Source organism: Macaca nemestrina, chromosome 7 (assembly GCF_043159975.1).
Source record: "Macaca nemestrina isolate mMacNem1 chromosome 7, mMacNem.hap1, whole genome shotgun sequence".
In the NCBI taxonomy this organism is placed as follows: Eukaryota; Metazoa; Chordata; class Mammalia; order Primates; family Cercopithecidae; genus Macaca; species Macaca nemestrina.
The window spans coordinates 134,416,009-134,431,295 of NC_092131.1; the positions used below are offsets into that span (position 1 = coordinate 134,416,009).

The following is a 15,287-nucleotide window of genomic DNA, read 5'->3' on the forward strand; positions in this document are numbered from 1 at the left end:
ATCTTCTAGATCAGGTCTGGCTCTCTTGATCTGAAAAGCCATGAACCAGAAAGAAAAAAACCAAAATTATCTATTCAGCCCTCACTCTTCAAAAACTGGTGGAACAGGACTGGGTAACTGCACTAAATGGGTAACTTCCATTTGGAAAGAGAAACAATGAGAGAGAAACAGAAGACAGGACTTTGTAGTAATTCTGATATTCCACTGGGCAGACATTTCCAGGGCCCCTATCCTTTGGGTGGGAAATGTTCCTTGATTAGCTCTGATCCCAATTGCTTCATGAGCTTAGACACTATTCTTTGTGGTCCTTGACTCTGCCTTCTGAGATTTTATTTATTTTTCCTAATTGTCCTTGGGCCACATCTGAAGTGGATACTAGAGATTATATTTTCCTTAGCGATTTTTTAAGAGATGGGATCTTGCCATGTTGCCCAGGCTGGTCTTGAACTCCTGGCCTCAAGTGAGCGGTCCCCCTGCCTCAACCTCTTGAGCAGCTAGGATTACAGGCACAAGCCATCCTTAGCAATTTTAAAACTTTCTCACCCACTTCCTGCCTGTAGATAGTTAAGGGCCCAAGGGTTGTTTAAAGTCTTAAGCAGCGACAGTCTCTTTTAATCCAGACTGAGATTTCTCTTGACATTGAGTTCTTTAAAGAACTTAGTTGGTTTCTAATCTGTTTGATTTCAATCAGCTACAAGTACCAATAGCTACAACATGGAGTTCTTTTCTAGATACTTCTTAAATTTTCTATATTTCTTTGCTTTCTTGCTTCTATGCCTCTCTCTTAATTTCAGTTATCTTAAGACTATCAGGCTTCAGTAGGAGAGCTATACCCTTTTTCTTTTTACTCTTTTGTTCTGTTCTCTTTTTCCGGAGAGAGTCTTTCTAAATGAAAATATGTACTTGATAAGGTTTGGCTGTGTCCCCACCCAAATCTCATCTTGAATGTAGTTCTCATAATCCCCACGTGTCATGGGAGGAACCCAGTGGGAGGTAACTGAACCATGGGAGTGGTTACCCTTATACTGTTCTCATGATAGTGAGTTCTCACTCGATCTGATGATTTCATAAGGGGATGTTCCCCCTTTGCTCAGCACTTCTTTCTCCTGCCATCAGGTGAAGAATGTGTTTGCTTCCCCTTCCGCCATGATTGTAAGTTTCCTGAGACCTCCCCAGCCATGCAGAACTGGGAGTCAATTAAACCTCCTTCTTTTATAAATTACCCAATCTTGGGTATTCTTCATAGCAGCATGAGAATGGACTAATACAGTACTGGATGCCGTAATCTTTGTTGGATTCATACTCTAAGATACTTTAATTCAGAGGTTTTAATAGTAGGTTGTAGTCATGCCTTTAATTTGACTCATATTGCAGGGCTGAGTTTTAATTGATTTTGGTTGTGTAAATAAATGCCTTTTCAATTTTTAAAATTCTCATTTTTGAGCTTTAAAATCAGTTCAGTTTTTCCCATTTTGCAAAGTGCCGAATTTCTGGGATCTCTCTATTCCCTTTCATTTCTGCTTGCAAGATGTCTGATTCATTTAGAAGCTCATAATTTTTGTATAATACCTTGCCAAATGCAGTCAGCAATGCCCAATATGAACCATTAACACTAACATTTCCAACTGTTTCTCCTAGAGCTGTAGGTACATTAAGTATATTATTTGCCTTCCAAGTAATTGCAGGTATCAATTTTGCCAAATATTTCACCACCTCATAACATGAATTGTCATCCTTCTGGTTTCTATTAACAGTTTCCCAGCCACTCATTGCCTGACCACCAAGCCAGTACCAAAATTTTAGGTTTCTGTTTTAGGAGCATCTTCTTTTGATATTAATTTCTGTATCAACCTGGTTAGGCTGGGTTATGTTGCAGTAATTCAACAAAATTACTGGTTGTTTCTAACAACGAAAGCTGCAGTTCTTGGTCCTGCTCCATTTCCTACATGGGTTGGCATGGGTCTTTGATCACTGTGAGTATATGCAGGGACCCAGGCTGAAGGAGGCTCTGTCTCAATGTGTTTCCGTGATTTCCAAGGCAGGAAAAAGGATATGGCAACTCAGGAAGTGGCTCCTACAGGCTTCTGCATAACAAGCACACGTATTACCTCTGCTTATATTTCACTGGCCAAAGCAAGTTATGTGGCCATGCCCAACTTCAGGAGGAGGGCTGAGGAAATACAATTTCGTTATGTGCCTGGAAGGAGGAGAATCAATATTCGTGAGCAGCTCAAATGATTCCCACCATGGCAATACCCTGGCCAGAGGAAATGATTGCTGGTGACTGTGGAGCTATGTAGGATGGTGGCACACTGCCTGTGTATGTGTGACACCAGCCCTGCCCCACACTGGTGCAGGCAGTAAACGTGACGCCTTTCTCCATATGGCTTTCATTACAACTTCATTTCATTAGGAAGTCAGTGGGGGTATTCTGCAGCATTAGAAAAATACCCGGAATGAGATCCACCAAGTTGCTTACAAACTCAGCAATGCTCCCTTCCCATATGCGTCAAGGAAAAATAAACTCATAGAGTGATCTAATTTCCCCTTTTTTTCCCCTGGGACTTTGGACAAGAACATCATTTGAAAGTCTGTGATCATAATGGGAAGAAAAAACACTGCTGAGAATAAGGACTTTTGAGGATTCTTCTTTCGGTAGCACTGACAATGATGTGTTATTAATGTTACTTTCTTTTTCTGGAACGAGCACCCACATTAAACTCACCCAAGAGTGGGAGCAGGTTACTCTGGAATTCGGGTAAATGATCTTGTTTTTAGACTCAGCATAACCCAAAAAGGCAATAAAATTTTAGGGCAATTGCTAAACTTTTTTTTTCTCCTTTTTAATGGAGAGATAGTCATAGGGGCTATGAAAAGAAGTCTGTGTTTCTCCAGCTGAAGAATACATAAGAGGTACCTAGAGGGGATATATTGGAAATAGATTCCAGAATTCTTATTGGACTGGGTTGGTAATATTTTAGAAATAGAGACAGTTGGTGGGAAACAGTCCTTAGGGGGAGAAAGGGCTTATATAGGGGACACCTTGTGTAAGACGAAGAATCATGCTTGACTTTGTAGACAATTATGGGTTCAAATGTCAGTTTCACAAAATTCCTGGCTGTATGACCCTGGGAAAGTGCTTAAAATCTTTAAGCCTAAAGTCCTCACTGTAATATGGTAGAAATAACACCTTCTGGCCGGGCGCGGTGGCTCAAGCCTGTAATCCCAGCACTTTGGGAGGCCGAGACGGGCGGATCACGAGGTCAGGAGATCGAGACCACCCTGGCTAACCCGGTGAAACCCCGTCTCTACTAAAAAAATACAAAAAACTAGCCAAGTGAGGTGGCAGGCGCCTGTAGTCCCAGCTACTGGGGAGGCTGAGGCAGGAGAATGGCGTGAACCCGGGAGGCGGAGCTTGCAGTGAGCCGAGATCCGGCCACTGCACTCCAGCCTGGGCGACACAGCGAGACTCCGTCTCAGGAAAAAAAAAAAAAAAAAGAAAGAAAGAAAAAAAAAAAGAAATAACACCTTCTTACAGGACAGGCATGAAGAATAAATGAGATAATGAAGTAAAGTGCTCGGCTCAGAGGCCAGTATGCAGTAGGCACTCCATAAATGCTGGTTCACCACTTACCATCCAAGAAAAGGCAATTAAGACAGCAAGTGAAGAGTCCTGAGCAGGGATGGACCCCAGGGTCTGAAAAGATGAAAACTCATCTCAGGAAAAATAAAGCAAGGATACTGCCGGAGAATTTCCAAAATGTTCAAATAGTCATGTGACTCCTCAGATTTTTATGACTCAACGTCTTCCCTCTTTTCTTGTATGTCTTCCCTCTTTTCTTGTACTTCCGTTTATTATCTGCGCCTTTTCTTTTTTCATTTCTTTTTCTTTATCTTTTTTTTTTTTTTGAGATGGAGTCTTGCTCTGTTGACAGGCTGGAGTGAAGTGGCGTGATCTTGGCTCACTGCAACCGCTGCCTCCCGGGTTCAAGCCATTCTCTTGCCTCGGCCTCCCGAGTAGCTAGGATTATAGGCGCCTGCCAACACACCCAGCTAATTTTTGTATTTTTAGTACAAACGGGGTTTCACCATGTTGGCCAGGATGGTCTCGATCTCCTGATCTCATGATCCGCTCGCCTCGGCCTCCCAAAGTGCTGGGATTACAGGCGTGAGCCACCGCACCCGGCTTATCTGCTCCTTTTCTTTCTGATTATCCCCTCCTCCTCTTTCTTTTTCTTTTTTTTTCTTTTTTTTTTTTTTTTTTTTTTTGAGACGGAGTCTCGCTCTGTCGCCCAGGCTGGAGTGCAGTGGCCGGATCTCAGCTCACTGCAAGCTCCGCCTCCCGGGTTTACGCCATTCTCCTGCCTCAGCCTCCCGAGTAGCTGGGACTACAGGCGCCCATCACCTCGCCTGGCTAGGTTTTTTTGTATTTTTTAGTAGAGACGGGGTTTCACCGTGTTAGCCAGGATGGTCTCGATCTCCTGACCTCGTGATCTGCCCGTCTCGGCCTCCCAAAGTGCTGGGATTGTAGGCTTGAGCCACCGCGCCCGGCCCCCTCCTCCTCTTTCAGTGGATGCTCTGTCTCTGGATTTTCTCCTCTCTCTTTTCTTCTGTTATCTTTTTCTTCTTTGCGTTGTTTCATCATCTGTTGCTCTAATCTATATTTCTTCTTCTTTCTCATTTTATCTTTCATCTTTTTTTAAGTTGTTGTGCATGGGTGGCCTGGAGGTGAGTCTATGGAACTCTGCTGGAAGTGTCTTCGGTGCCCCTGTCTGCCTTTTCTTTCTTTTTTTTTTTTTTTTGAGACAGAGTCTCGCTCTGTGGCCCAGGCTGGAGAGCAGTGGCACAATCTCAGCTCACTGCAACCTCTGCCTCCTAGGTTCAAGTGATTCTCAGCCTCCTGAGTACCTGGGATTACAGGTGCACGCCACCACGCTTGGCTAATTTTTAAGTAGAGATGGAGCTTCACCATGTTGGCCAGGCTGGACTCGAACTCCTGACCTCAGGTGATCCACCCACCTCAGCCTCCCAAAGTGCTGGGATTACAGGCATGAGCCACCGTGCCCGGCCTCTGTCTGCCTTTTCTGTAGCTGTCTTCAGTGAGCTCCCTGACCCTCAGTGGAACCCTCTCCTCTGCGCCATCCACGTGCTTCCCTGGGCCTTAGCCATCTGTTTCCCCTATAAAATCTGCTCTTGGAAATAGATCCAATCAACTCGGAGACTAAGGACTAAATAACCTATAAAGTTTGGGGCTTTACTTACCCCAAGGGTACTTGAACTTCAGTCAAATACAGAGTCTTAAGCTCAAGAAATAAATCTCTAATAATAATTTCAGGCAATAGAAAGTAATGAAGCACTTTTCGTGGCCGGGGGTGGGGGTGGGGCGGGAAGGGCAGGAGACTGTCCCTGCCAAATACGCCTTTTTACAGAGTTGTTCTACTTTTGATATTTTAGAATAAAATAAAACAAATAGATTCAGATAAAGCTAGAGTTAGATTTAACCATCTTCTGGTATGTGGAAGTGTTTTGGTCTAATCAGTTTGGGGATAAAAACTATTTAATTCCAAAGGGATTGTGTGTAGCAGATGTAACAATTAATTTCAGGTAAATCAGTTCAATCTGGCTTCTTCATTCTCTCTTTATTTTATCAATTTTAATGTAATTTGCAAGGGGATCCAAACTCCACTTTACGTGTCTGCAAACAGCACGAATTCATCTAATCAAAGAGTCTCATGTGCCCTGACAGTGCCTGGCAGCCTGCTGAGGATTGCCAGGTGTCAGCCAGACCATTCTATTCACTTGGCCTCATGCTGAAGGTCTGCATACTTTTAAATAACGTATAAAATTTGGGGCTGGGTGCGGTGGCTCATGCCTGTAATCCCAGCACTTTGGGAGGCTGAGGCGGGTGGATCACGAGGTCAAGAGATTGAGACCATCCTGGCAACATGGTGAAACCCTCTCTCTACTAAAAATACAAAAATTAGCCAGGCATGGTGGCACGTGCCCGTAATCCCAGATACTCGGGAGGCTGAGGCAGGAGAATTGCTTGAATTGAGGAGGCAGAGGTTGCAGTGAGCCAAGACTACAGCATTGCACTCCAGCCTGGTGACAGAATGAGACTGTCTCAAAAAAAAAAAAAAAAAAAGAAAAAGGAAAATAGAACTTATAAAATTTGATCCTTGGCCGGGCGCGGTGGCTCAAGCCTGTAATCCCAGCACTTTGGGAGGCCGAGGCGGGCGAATCACGAGGTCAGGAGATCGAGACCATCCTGGCTGACACGGTGAAACCCCGTCTCTACTAAAAAATACAAAAAAAAAAACTAGCCGGGCGAGGTGGCGGGCGCCTGTAGTCCCAGCTACTGGGGAGGCTGAGGCAGGAGAATTGCGTGAACCCGGGAGGCGGAGCCTGCAGTGAGCTGAGATCCGGCCACTGCACTCCAGCCTGGGCGGCAGAGCGAGACTCCGTCTCAAAAAAAAAAAAAAAAAAAAAAAATTTTGATCCTTGAAAATTGTACTGGTCTCAAGTATAAAGAATGTAAGTTAATAAATGTAGAACTGAATATCTACAAATCAAAACATCTGATCGACTGGTTACTACTCAATTCTTATGTCATTATACATACCTTATATTTAATGTGGGAGATGAATATATTTTAAGATGTTTGAGGTGCTGTGAAGTGGGTCTTCCATAAGTAAGAGTGTACAGGGTTACTCAGGGTCTTAGAATGGCCCTGAGTGTGAGAGACTTGAAAATCTGAATCAAAGTGGAAAAACATGAAACTATTTCTCTGGAGTAACATGAGTCTCTAGGCACAAAATGGAGGTTCTATTTTTGGCAGGAGACATTGCATTGCACTTGCCCCTAGTCAGCTACATCAGGATAAAGCAGCTATGCAGGGGCCCCTGGTATCATTGGAAACAGACCAAAAGTAGAGAAAATGGTTTTTATCAGCACTCCCTTCAGAAATAAATTATCATATGTTGGTAGGAGGATGCTACGGACTGAAATGTGTCCTAACCTCCCAAGTGACTGTATTGGAGAGCCTCTAAGGAAGTGATTAAGGTTAAATGAGGTTGTAGGCGTGATGTTCTGATTAATGGAACTGGTACCTTGTAAAAGAGACAACAGAGATCTCTCTCTCTCTTTCCAATATGTGAGGACACCACAAGGAGGCAGCCATTTACAAGCCAGGAAGCAAGCCCTCACCAGGAACTAAATCTGCTAGTGCCTTGTCCTTGGACATACCAGCTGCCAGACAGTGAGAAAACACATTTCTGTGGTTCAAGCCGTTTAGCTTGTGCTATATTGTTATGGCAGCCCCAGCAGACTAAGACAGAAGCTATTCATTGATAAGCAGCTTTGGGTGGGATCAAGAAGCTCAGGGCCTGCTTCAGGATCATGAGGTGGTCCCCAAAATGCATCCTAAGTCTGGAGAGCTTGCATGGCTTCTGCTTTACCAAAGTGGGTGTGCAAGATTGGTGACGAAGTAGAACTTTCCAGGACTAAGTGCTACTTTCTGTGGAGTTGCGTATCTGCTCTTCCCCAAGCAGCAATCAGCCTTCCTCTACAGACATGTCAAACTAATATTAAAGAATATCTATTTGAAGGGGCACCAAATTATTAGCTACCTAGATCACCCACAGGCATGCCTTTGGTCCACCCCTGGCCAACTGTAACCCTTCATACCTCCAGATCATAGCCAATGCCATGGGCCCTACAGATCTGAAGAAAAACGTAGTGGAAAACCAGTGAGAGATTGCTGTGTCTTAGCTGGGTTGTCATCACTGCATAACGACTGGTTGCCAGCGTCTGGAAAGGAGCACAACTGAATATTAAACAGATATTTAAATAAACTTGTAATTTTTGAATACTTGGAGATTAACAAGAAAATTGCAAAGGTAATTCTGAGAGTTCCTATATCCCCCATACCCAGTTCTTCTATTGTTAACATCTTACATTGCTATGGTACATTTGTCACAACTAAGGGAACAAATTGCTACATTACTTTTTATTTTTTGAGACAGGGTCTCATTCTGTCACCCAGGATGAAGTGCAGTGGCGCAATCTGGGCTCACTGCAACCAGTGCCTCCTGGGCTTAAGTGATCCTCCCGCTTCAGCCTCCCGAGTAGCTGGGACTACAGGTGTGTGCCACCACACATGGCTAATTTTATTATTTTTTGTAGAGACAGGGTTTCACTATGTTGCCCAGGCTGGTTCTGAACTCCTAGCTCAAGCAATCAGCCAGCCTTGGTCTCCCAAAATGCTGGGATTACCAGTGTGAGCCACCACACCTGGCCCTACATTACTATTAATGTAAATCCATACTTTATTTCTGTTTCATTCGTTTTTCCCTAATTCCTTTCTTCTGTTTCAGGATCCCATCTAAGATACCACACCGTAACTAGTTGTCTTCTCTCCTTAGGTTTCTCTGGGCTGTGACAGCTTCACATCTTTCCCTGTGTTTGATGATCTTAACAGTGCTGAGGAGTAATGGGCAAGCATTTTGTGAAATCTCTCTCAATTTCAGTTTGTCTGATGTTTTTCTCCTGATTAGACTGTAGTAATGTGTTTTTGAGAGGAAGACCACATGGGCAAACTGCCATTTTCCTCACTTCGTATCAAGCGTAGATAGATGGTATCAGTGTGACTTATCACTGATGACGTTAACCTTTATCACCTGGCTACAGTGGCTTTTGAAGTTTGTGAAAAAACTTTACAGGTTTCTCTGCTGTAAAGGTATTTTCCCGCTCTTCCCATACTTCAACCTTTGGCAGCAAGTCACCGAGCATGGACCACCTCCTTGAGGTGGCCAACATTAGAAATTTGATGCTGCTTTCTTTCTTTGGGGAAACTGCTCTTCTTTATCTTGCTTGTCTATAAGTGAAAGCCATGCCAAAGAGAATGGTGATAGTAGGGCCAAAGTGCTGTCATTACATATTTCCTGGAAACATTTAACATTTAATATGTACCAGATAAAGTGCTGGATCCTGGCAGTTTTATAGCATGTTCTTTGTGAGATGTGATATTTGCCTTAGTCAATCAACAGTTTTTCTCTGGATAGCTGGAAATGTGGAGAACTGCATATAGGGCCATGGCCAACCTTAGGGCATAGTAGATAAAGGTGCCTGGCTTGGTTCTAGAACTGTGGTGGTGCACAGGTGCTGGGCAAGTAGGTACCCGGGCTTGTGCAGTGACTTAGAACAGGAGTAGGAAAAGGAGGTGCTGCTGGTCTGGAGCTGGCCGTAAGGAATCGTAGTGACCTGACATGCATTATAATCAGGCCTCCGGCTCGCCTCCTGTCTCTGAGACAACGCAGGGAAATTAGGGCTGACTGAGTGTTCTGCAGAGAATAGACATCCTTTCCTCTCCTGCATCTCTCTCTCCCTCTACACACACACACACACACACACACACACACAGATTTCGTGGCACTTTTGGTGACATGCTCCCCCGATATGTGATTGAGGGAGCATGTTTTTCTTCAACATTTACATCAAGTCCTGTGTCTGAAGGTCATATCATCAGTACTGCCAGTTAAGGCTGCTCATCCTAAATGCAAGTAGAATCCGCATCTGCAGATGTGTTAGGCCCCCACAGGCTAATACAGCTTGAGTTGTGTTACCACCTTGTAGGGTCCCATTTGTAGCCATTGGGATTTTTCTAACAACAGAAATCTGATTTGACCCTCATATGCCTCACAGCTGTACACTGTCACCCTGACCTATCATGAGTTGTTCCCTTGGTTGTCTCCCTTCCATGACTGGGAGTTTTCTGAGGGCAGGCGCTGTTTGGGGGCAGGTGCTGTTTGGTTTCTGAATCTCCGGTTTGGGCATGATACCAGCACAGAACAGGCACTCGGTGTTTATTACATAAAAGAGAATGAATAACCGAAATAGATTAGGTGGATAGCTCTTCCCTCTTAAGAGACTCTTCCAAGGATAATTTGAATTCAAGAAATTTAAGTAATTCAAGAAAGACACTGCCCATTGATAAATACTTTGGGGCAAAAGCAGGTGATTATTACAAGGCACAGGGGACAGTCACGCCATCCTTAGAGGAGGACAACTCAGGGCAGTTGCTCTGGGTCTTGCCTGCTGGAGGACAGCATGGCTCTGGTGGACTAAGCAGGAATAATTGGTGGGGTAACAAGAACTGGCTTGGAGAAGTTCTGGCCCAGCTGGCCAGTATGTCTGGAAGGGCATGGCCACCAGGCCTGCTCGCCCTGCCATACCAGGCTGGCCATGTTCTCACCTTCACACTGAAAAGCCCAGAAGCATCCAGAAGCATGGGCTTTTGCACATGGAAGTGAACTGTAAACACTCTCGAATTCCACTGTGGTTACTGAGCATGTAATTGCATGGTAATTGCCATGAATTCACAAGATAATTCCAAGGTTATTTTTGTCTTCTAAACTTGTCTGATGCTGCCATAGTATATAAAGAAAAACCAAGACCAGGCCCCAGCCAGCAATAGAGGTAGGCAGGCAGGCATGTGGTAGCACGATCTAGCAATACTATGTATCTTGGCTCCAAAGCACAGCAGAAGAGCTTACTGTCCAGTAGTACATGATTACTAGACAACACGTAAGGGTGGGCTACCCTGAGGTTTCTTCTTCACTAGAGATGCAGGTGCAACTCCCCCTCCTCCCAGACCGGGGCTTGTGATGCATAAAGAATCTGAAAGAAGAGCCAGGATATTTGGTACATGTCTCCCAACCTTCTTTTCCGTAACCATCACCATCCTAGTCCAGACCTTTATTGCCTGGAGAGTTAGAGGTAAGGATACAAGCATAATTCTGTAGTGGAAAGAGTGGAAAGGTTATATGGAGTGAGAAAGAAGTTCAAAACCTGACAAGGCCACTTACTATGTGTGTGATCTTGAACAGATCATTGAAATTCTCTGTCTTCTGATGATTAAATAAGCACCTACTGCAGTGCCTGGAACCTGATAAAGGGTAGCTACTATTTTTGCTGTCATTCCTTTGAAAGGATTTTGGATCTACAATAAATGTAACTTCCCAGGCTGTTCTTCCCCCTACTCTTCCCCCTTCTCCTGAGATTCTGAACAGTATCACCAGATTAATCATTTTCCCCTAACACAGGTTGGTCAGTGTCATCCTTCTACTCAGAAATATTCAGGCCTTTTCACCTTCAAGGTGAAATTCAGACCCGGTGTGGTGGGTAGACCTCCCCAAACTTGCTCAGTGCACCCTTCCAACTACTTCTCCTGCTCCGCACTTCCCCAGTTCTGTGCTCCAGTCCAACTGGTTCACTGCCTTTTCCTAGCAGACCACAGGTTTCTTTGGACTCTGTGCCATCTGCTAGGGGACGTCCTCCCCTCCTTGCCAGTTAGTGACTGTTCTAGTCTTTAAGGCAGGATCAAGTTCTATGTTTTCAGTAAAGTGTTCCCTGTCCCTGCCAGTTCACAGTCATTTCCCCTGAGAACTCTGGCAGCAAGCTGAGGGTCTGTCACTCAAATGGCATTTAAATGAGGCCTTGTGGTATTTTCTTGTGTATGTTATCTATTTTAATAGCAACATCTCTCTCTCTCTATGGCCTTTCTTTTCAGCTCCTTAAGGATAGGGACTTTGTCAAGTATCTTTGTCTCCTGATGCTTGGTGAAAGTCCTGGCACATATTAAGTACTAAATAAATACATTAGAATAATACTTACAAGATACACCGACTTTTTAGAAGACTTAGCCAACTGCATGCTTTATACAGGAAAAAACTATCAATCACCTAGGGTTGTCTTATATCCAGCCTGATAGCACAAGTGAATAGCATAGGAGTATTGAGAGGAGGATTAGATGAGAATATAAAGACCTTGGAATAGTGTCTGGCACATAGTAAGCTCTCAGTGAATGTTAGCAATTATTTTCACGTATTAAACTAAATAGTTTCAAAAATAAGGTCAATTATTTAAAATTAAAACTGACCAACTAACCAAAAAACCTTTTCATCAGAAGGTGACTTGAATCAGAAGACCTGGGCTTTGCTATGTACCACCTTTATGACTTGGGCAGCTCACTTAACCTTGCTTAGCCTCAGTTTCCTATTCTGTAAAATGGATATAATAATCCTTGACATTGATTTCTTGGGGTTATCATGGGGATCAAATAAGCTCGCGTATAATTAAAGTATAAAGCATTATACAAATAGAAAACATAATTATTAAAAGGTTGATTTGTAAAAACTAGTCTCTTCTGATGCTGTACAATTTATCTAGGTTTGACAAGGATCAAAAAAGAAATCATGATTTGGAAATATCTATTGAAATTAAAAATGGTTATGTCCTTTGAGCCAAAATTCCACTTTATGGTATATATTCTAAGATATATCTGAAATGTGCCAAGTGATATCTATACAAAGTTATTCATTGCAGCACTGTAATAGGAAAAAATTGGAAACAACCCAAAAATCTACCCATGGGGTAGATAAATTATGGCACATCCATGCAATGGAATAGCAGTTGCTGTAAAAAAGAAATGATACTGCTCAGGTGTCTGAATCTGAAAAAAAAGAAATGAGAACATTTTTATGAAGTGTTAAAGAAAGCTCTCCAAAGAAAAAAGTGAGATTCAGAACAGTATGTATTATAGGCTACATTTTGGGTATAAAAGGGGGAAAAGGATCACCTGTATGTGTATTTACTTGTGTATGTAAAAAGATGCTCTGAAAGGATATATGACACAGAATGGTGGTTACTTTTGTAGGATGAGGTGGGAACTAATCAGTGGGAAGGAGGTTTGTCAATGTGTGACTGCTTCCACCTTTTGCCTTTTGAACCATGTGAATATATTATGTATTTCAAAAAATTAAATGAGAACCCCATTAAACTTGATTTAGAAAAGTTGAAGATGTATATTTCACGCCTATTTTTAGTGTGTGAACTGTTCATTTTTTTAAAAAACATAGTCAAGCTTTTCTACATGGTTCATGGTATAAGTGACATGCTCTTTTCCATGCTCTGTGTTATTTGCTTGGAAATCTGTGCTATGTATAGGAAACCATGTCCAGTTACATGTCCTTTTTAAAATCTAAGACTCCTCTATGAACATCTGGTCTATTTAATGCTTCTGTGTGAGACTCAGAAGCTGAGGCTGAGCTCAGAGCAGACGTGAAGCCAATGGATAATGGCAATATTCCTGGAGACAACCTCGTCACACTGGGAAATACATCCTCCTTTCAAAGAATAGCTTTCTCAATGGTCTCAAAAAGAGACTTCTTTAGGGGTGAGCACAGGCTCCACTCTGGGGCTGGATCACTGATCCTCAGCCGATGCAAGGCATGTTGGAACACGTGACAGTTAAACACAGGCCAAGGTTAAATCTTGGCTTCCCTACTCACTTGCTTACTGACCTTTAACAAATGCTTAACATCTCTTAACCTCGCCTTCCTCTCTAAAAATGAGCATAATAACAGCACCTGCCTAATATATTGGACTGCAAAAAGATTCTTGGAAAGCACTTAGTAAAGTACTTGGGGTGGAGTAAAAGCTCTGTGTCCTTTGATAAACCGGAGCGCTTTGCTACTCACCCTTATATCCTCTGTGCTTAGTAGAGTGCCTGGCACAAAATAGGCATTGGGTAAACATCTGCAGAATTTACTTGTAGTTGATCCTTGCTGAAAGTAGTAACTGATGGCTAAGGTAAAGGCTGATGAGAACTTAGAATATAACCTGTTACAATATTACTCCTTTCTAAAAGATCCTGCAAGAAAAAGACCTTTTAAGTGAAGGCTGTAGTATAGAGGGATGGGCCCTTCCTGTGTCCCCGTACAGAAGATGTCCCCTCCTTCAGCCATCCACAACACATGAGGCTGCTGGGGCCAGGCTTGGTGCAGAGTCCTTTCTATAGGCCCCATAAAATCAAATCTCCCAAGTGACCTTGGGGATCATGTAGCCCTCCTTTATTTTACACATGAGGAAACTGAGGCCAGAAGAGAAGATCAGAACTCATGATCCCTAACTCCCAGACCAGTACTCTTCACTCCAAATTTCCACTGGCCACATTTGGAATGGGTGGGAATTTCAGAGGTTAGCCTTTTCTAGTAAAACAGGAGAAAAAAATAAAAGACAAAATATTCTTGGTAGAAGTCTAGTCTTATTAAACTACCTTTCTAAATCACAATCTAACAAGAATGCTTCAAGCTAAATAAAGGAAGCTCAAAATACTCCTTTTCACTGGAGAATATAATTTTGCTTCAGCCACAATTTAAATTGATTTAGTTCTGAGCACCAGCACTTGAAGTGTGGAACATATTCTATTTTCGCCATGATACTTGTTTTGACAGTGATGCATTTCAGTTGACATAGTTGAAATCCTTATGTAATAAATCTCTGCCTGAAAATTAATCATGTTTATAATATTCTGAGAATTAATAACACCCATTGCTCAAATCATTAACTTAAAAAAGGAGCTTCCAAAATCTGTTCTCGGCAGTAAGGGACCACAAATAAATGAATGTTTGATAAAATAATCCAAGTAGCAGTTTAACAAGCGTAAACTTGAATGTGGCTGCAATAACACAGAACTATTGTTTAAGGGTTGGCAGAGGCTGATGAGGTTCTTATTTCAGTTACGAAGCAGGCATCCACATGCATAATGAACTGCTCTCTGAATTATTAATGTGTTGTTTATTTAGCCTCATCTGTCTAGAAGATAATGTATCCTAACTCTAATGAGTGATTGGTTTTGTACATAATTACAGTAGCAGCAGTAGCAGGGAAATGTGTGCCTTCAAAGGAGTTCTAAAAATAAAGTCATCATATAAACTCTGTTGTTGTTGCATTCTATCAAAATCAAACCCGAAGCATTTGAGAATTTATAATAAATTACAGGAGACAGAATCATTATTAACATCATAATTTAACACAAAAGGTTTTACTTAATCATTCATTATAGATCATGTGCTGCTAAAATGTGTATAAATGACTTGGGTTGTGTTAGATGTTTGCAAAGATGTTCCCTTTTGGACACTCACCAACCATGGTATGGAGGGTCCAGAAAGGGCGAGGAAGAGTGAAAACTGACAGAAAAGGGTGGTGATTGATGCCGGTTTGGACAGAACATTAATTGAAAGTTAAAACACTGTTAGGTGATTCCTTTTCATTTCTAAAACATGCACGTCTGGGATTTATCAGGTCTTGTTGTGGTTCTTTGTGGAGGTCAGTGAATCAGAAACCCACTCACCTGGTCTAAACGGGTCTGAGTGGCAGTTCTGCCCCCTGTTTCTGAGATGAGACAACAGCTCTTCTGAGAGTCCAGGAAGGTGTTTGCTTTCCTT

The 15,287-nt window shown here is 42.7% G+C and overlaps 1 protein-coding gene across 11 annotated transcripts in view; it reads right to left on the reverse strand.

Annotated features, from left to right (window-relative positions):
- LOC105488099 (IQ motif containing H) overlaps positions 1–15,287 on the reverse strand; it is a 257,039-nt gene that overhangs the window by 19,297 nt on the left and 222,455 nt on the right. For 8 of the 11 annotated variants that reach the window (XM_071101152.1, XM_071101155.1, XM_071101154.1 and 5 more), the window contains one exon: positions 7,687–7,809. The exons of the other annotated variants lie outside the window; for them this stretch is intronic. In XM_071101152.1, coding sequence (XP_070957253.1) covers positions 7,687–7,809 — 123 coding nt within the window. The remainder of the gene's footprint in view (positions 1–7,686; positions 7,810–15,287) is intronic. 11 annotated transcript variants of the gene reach the window in all.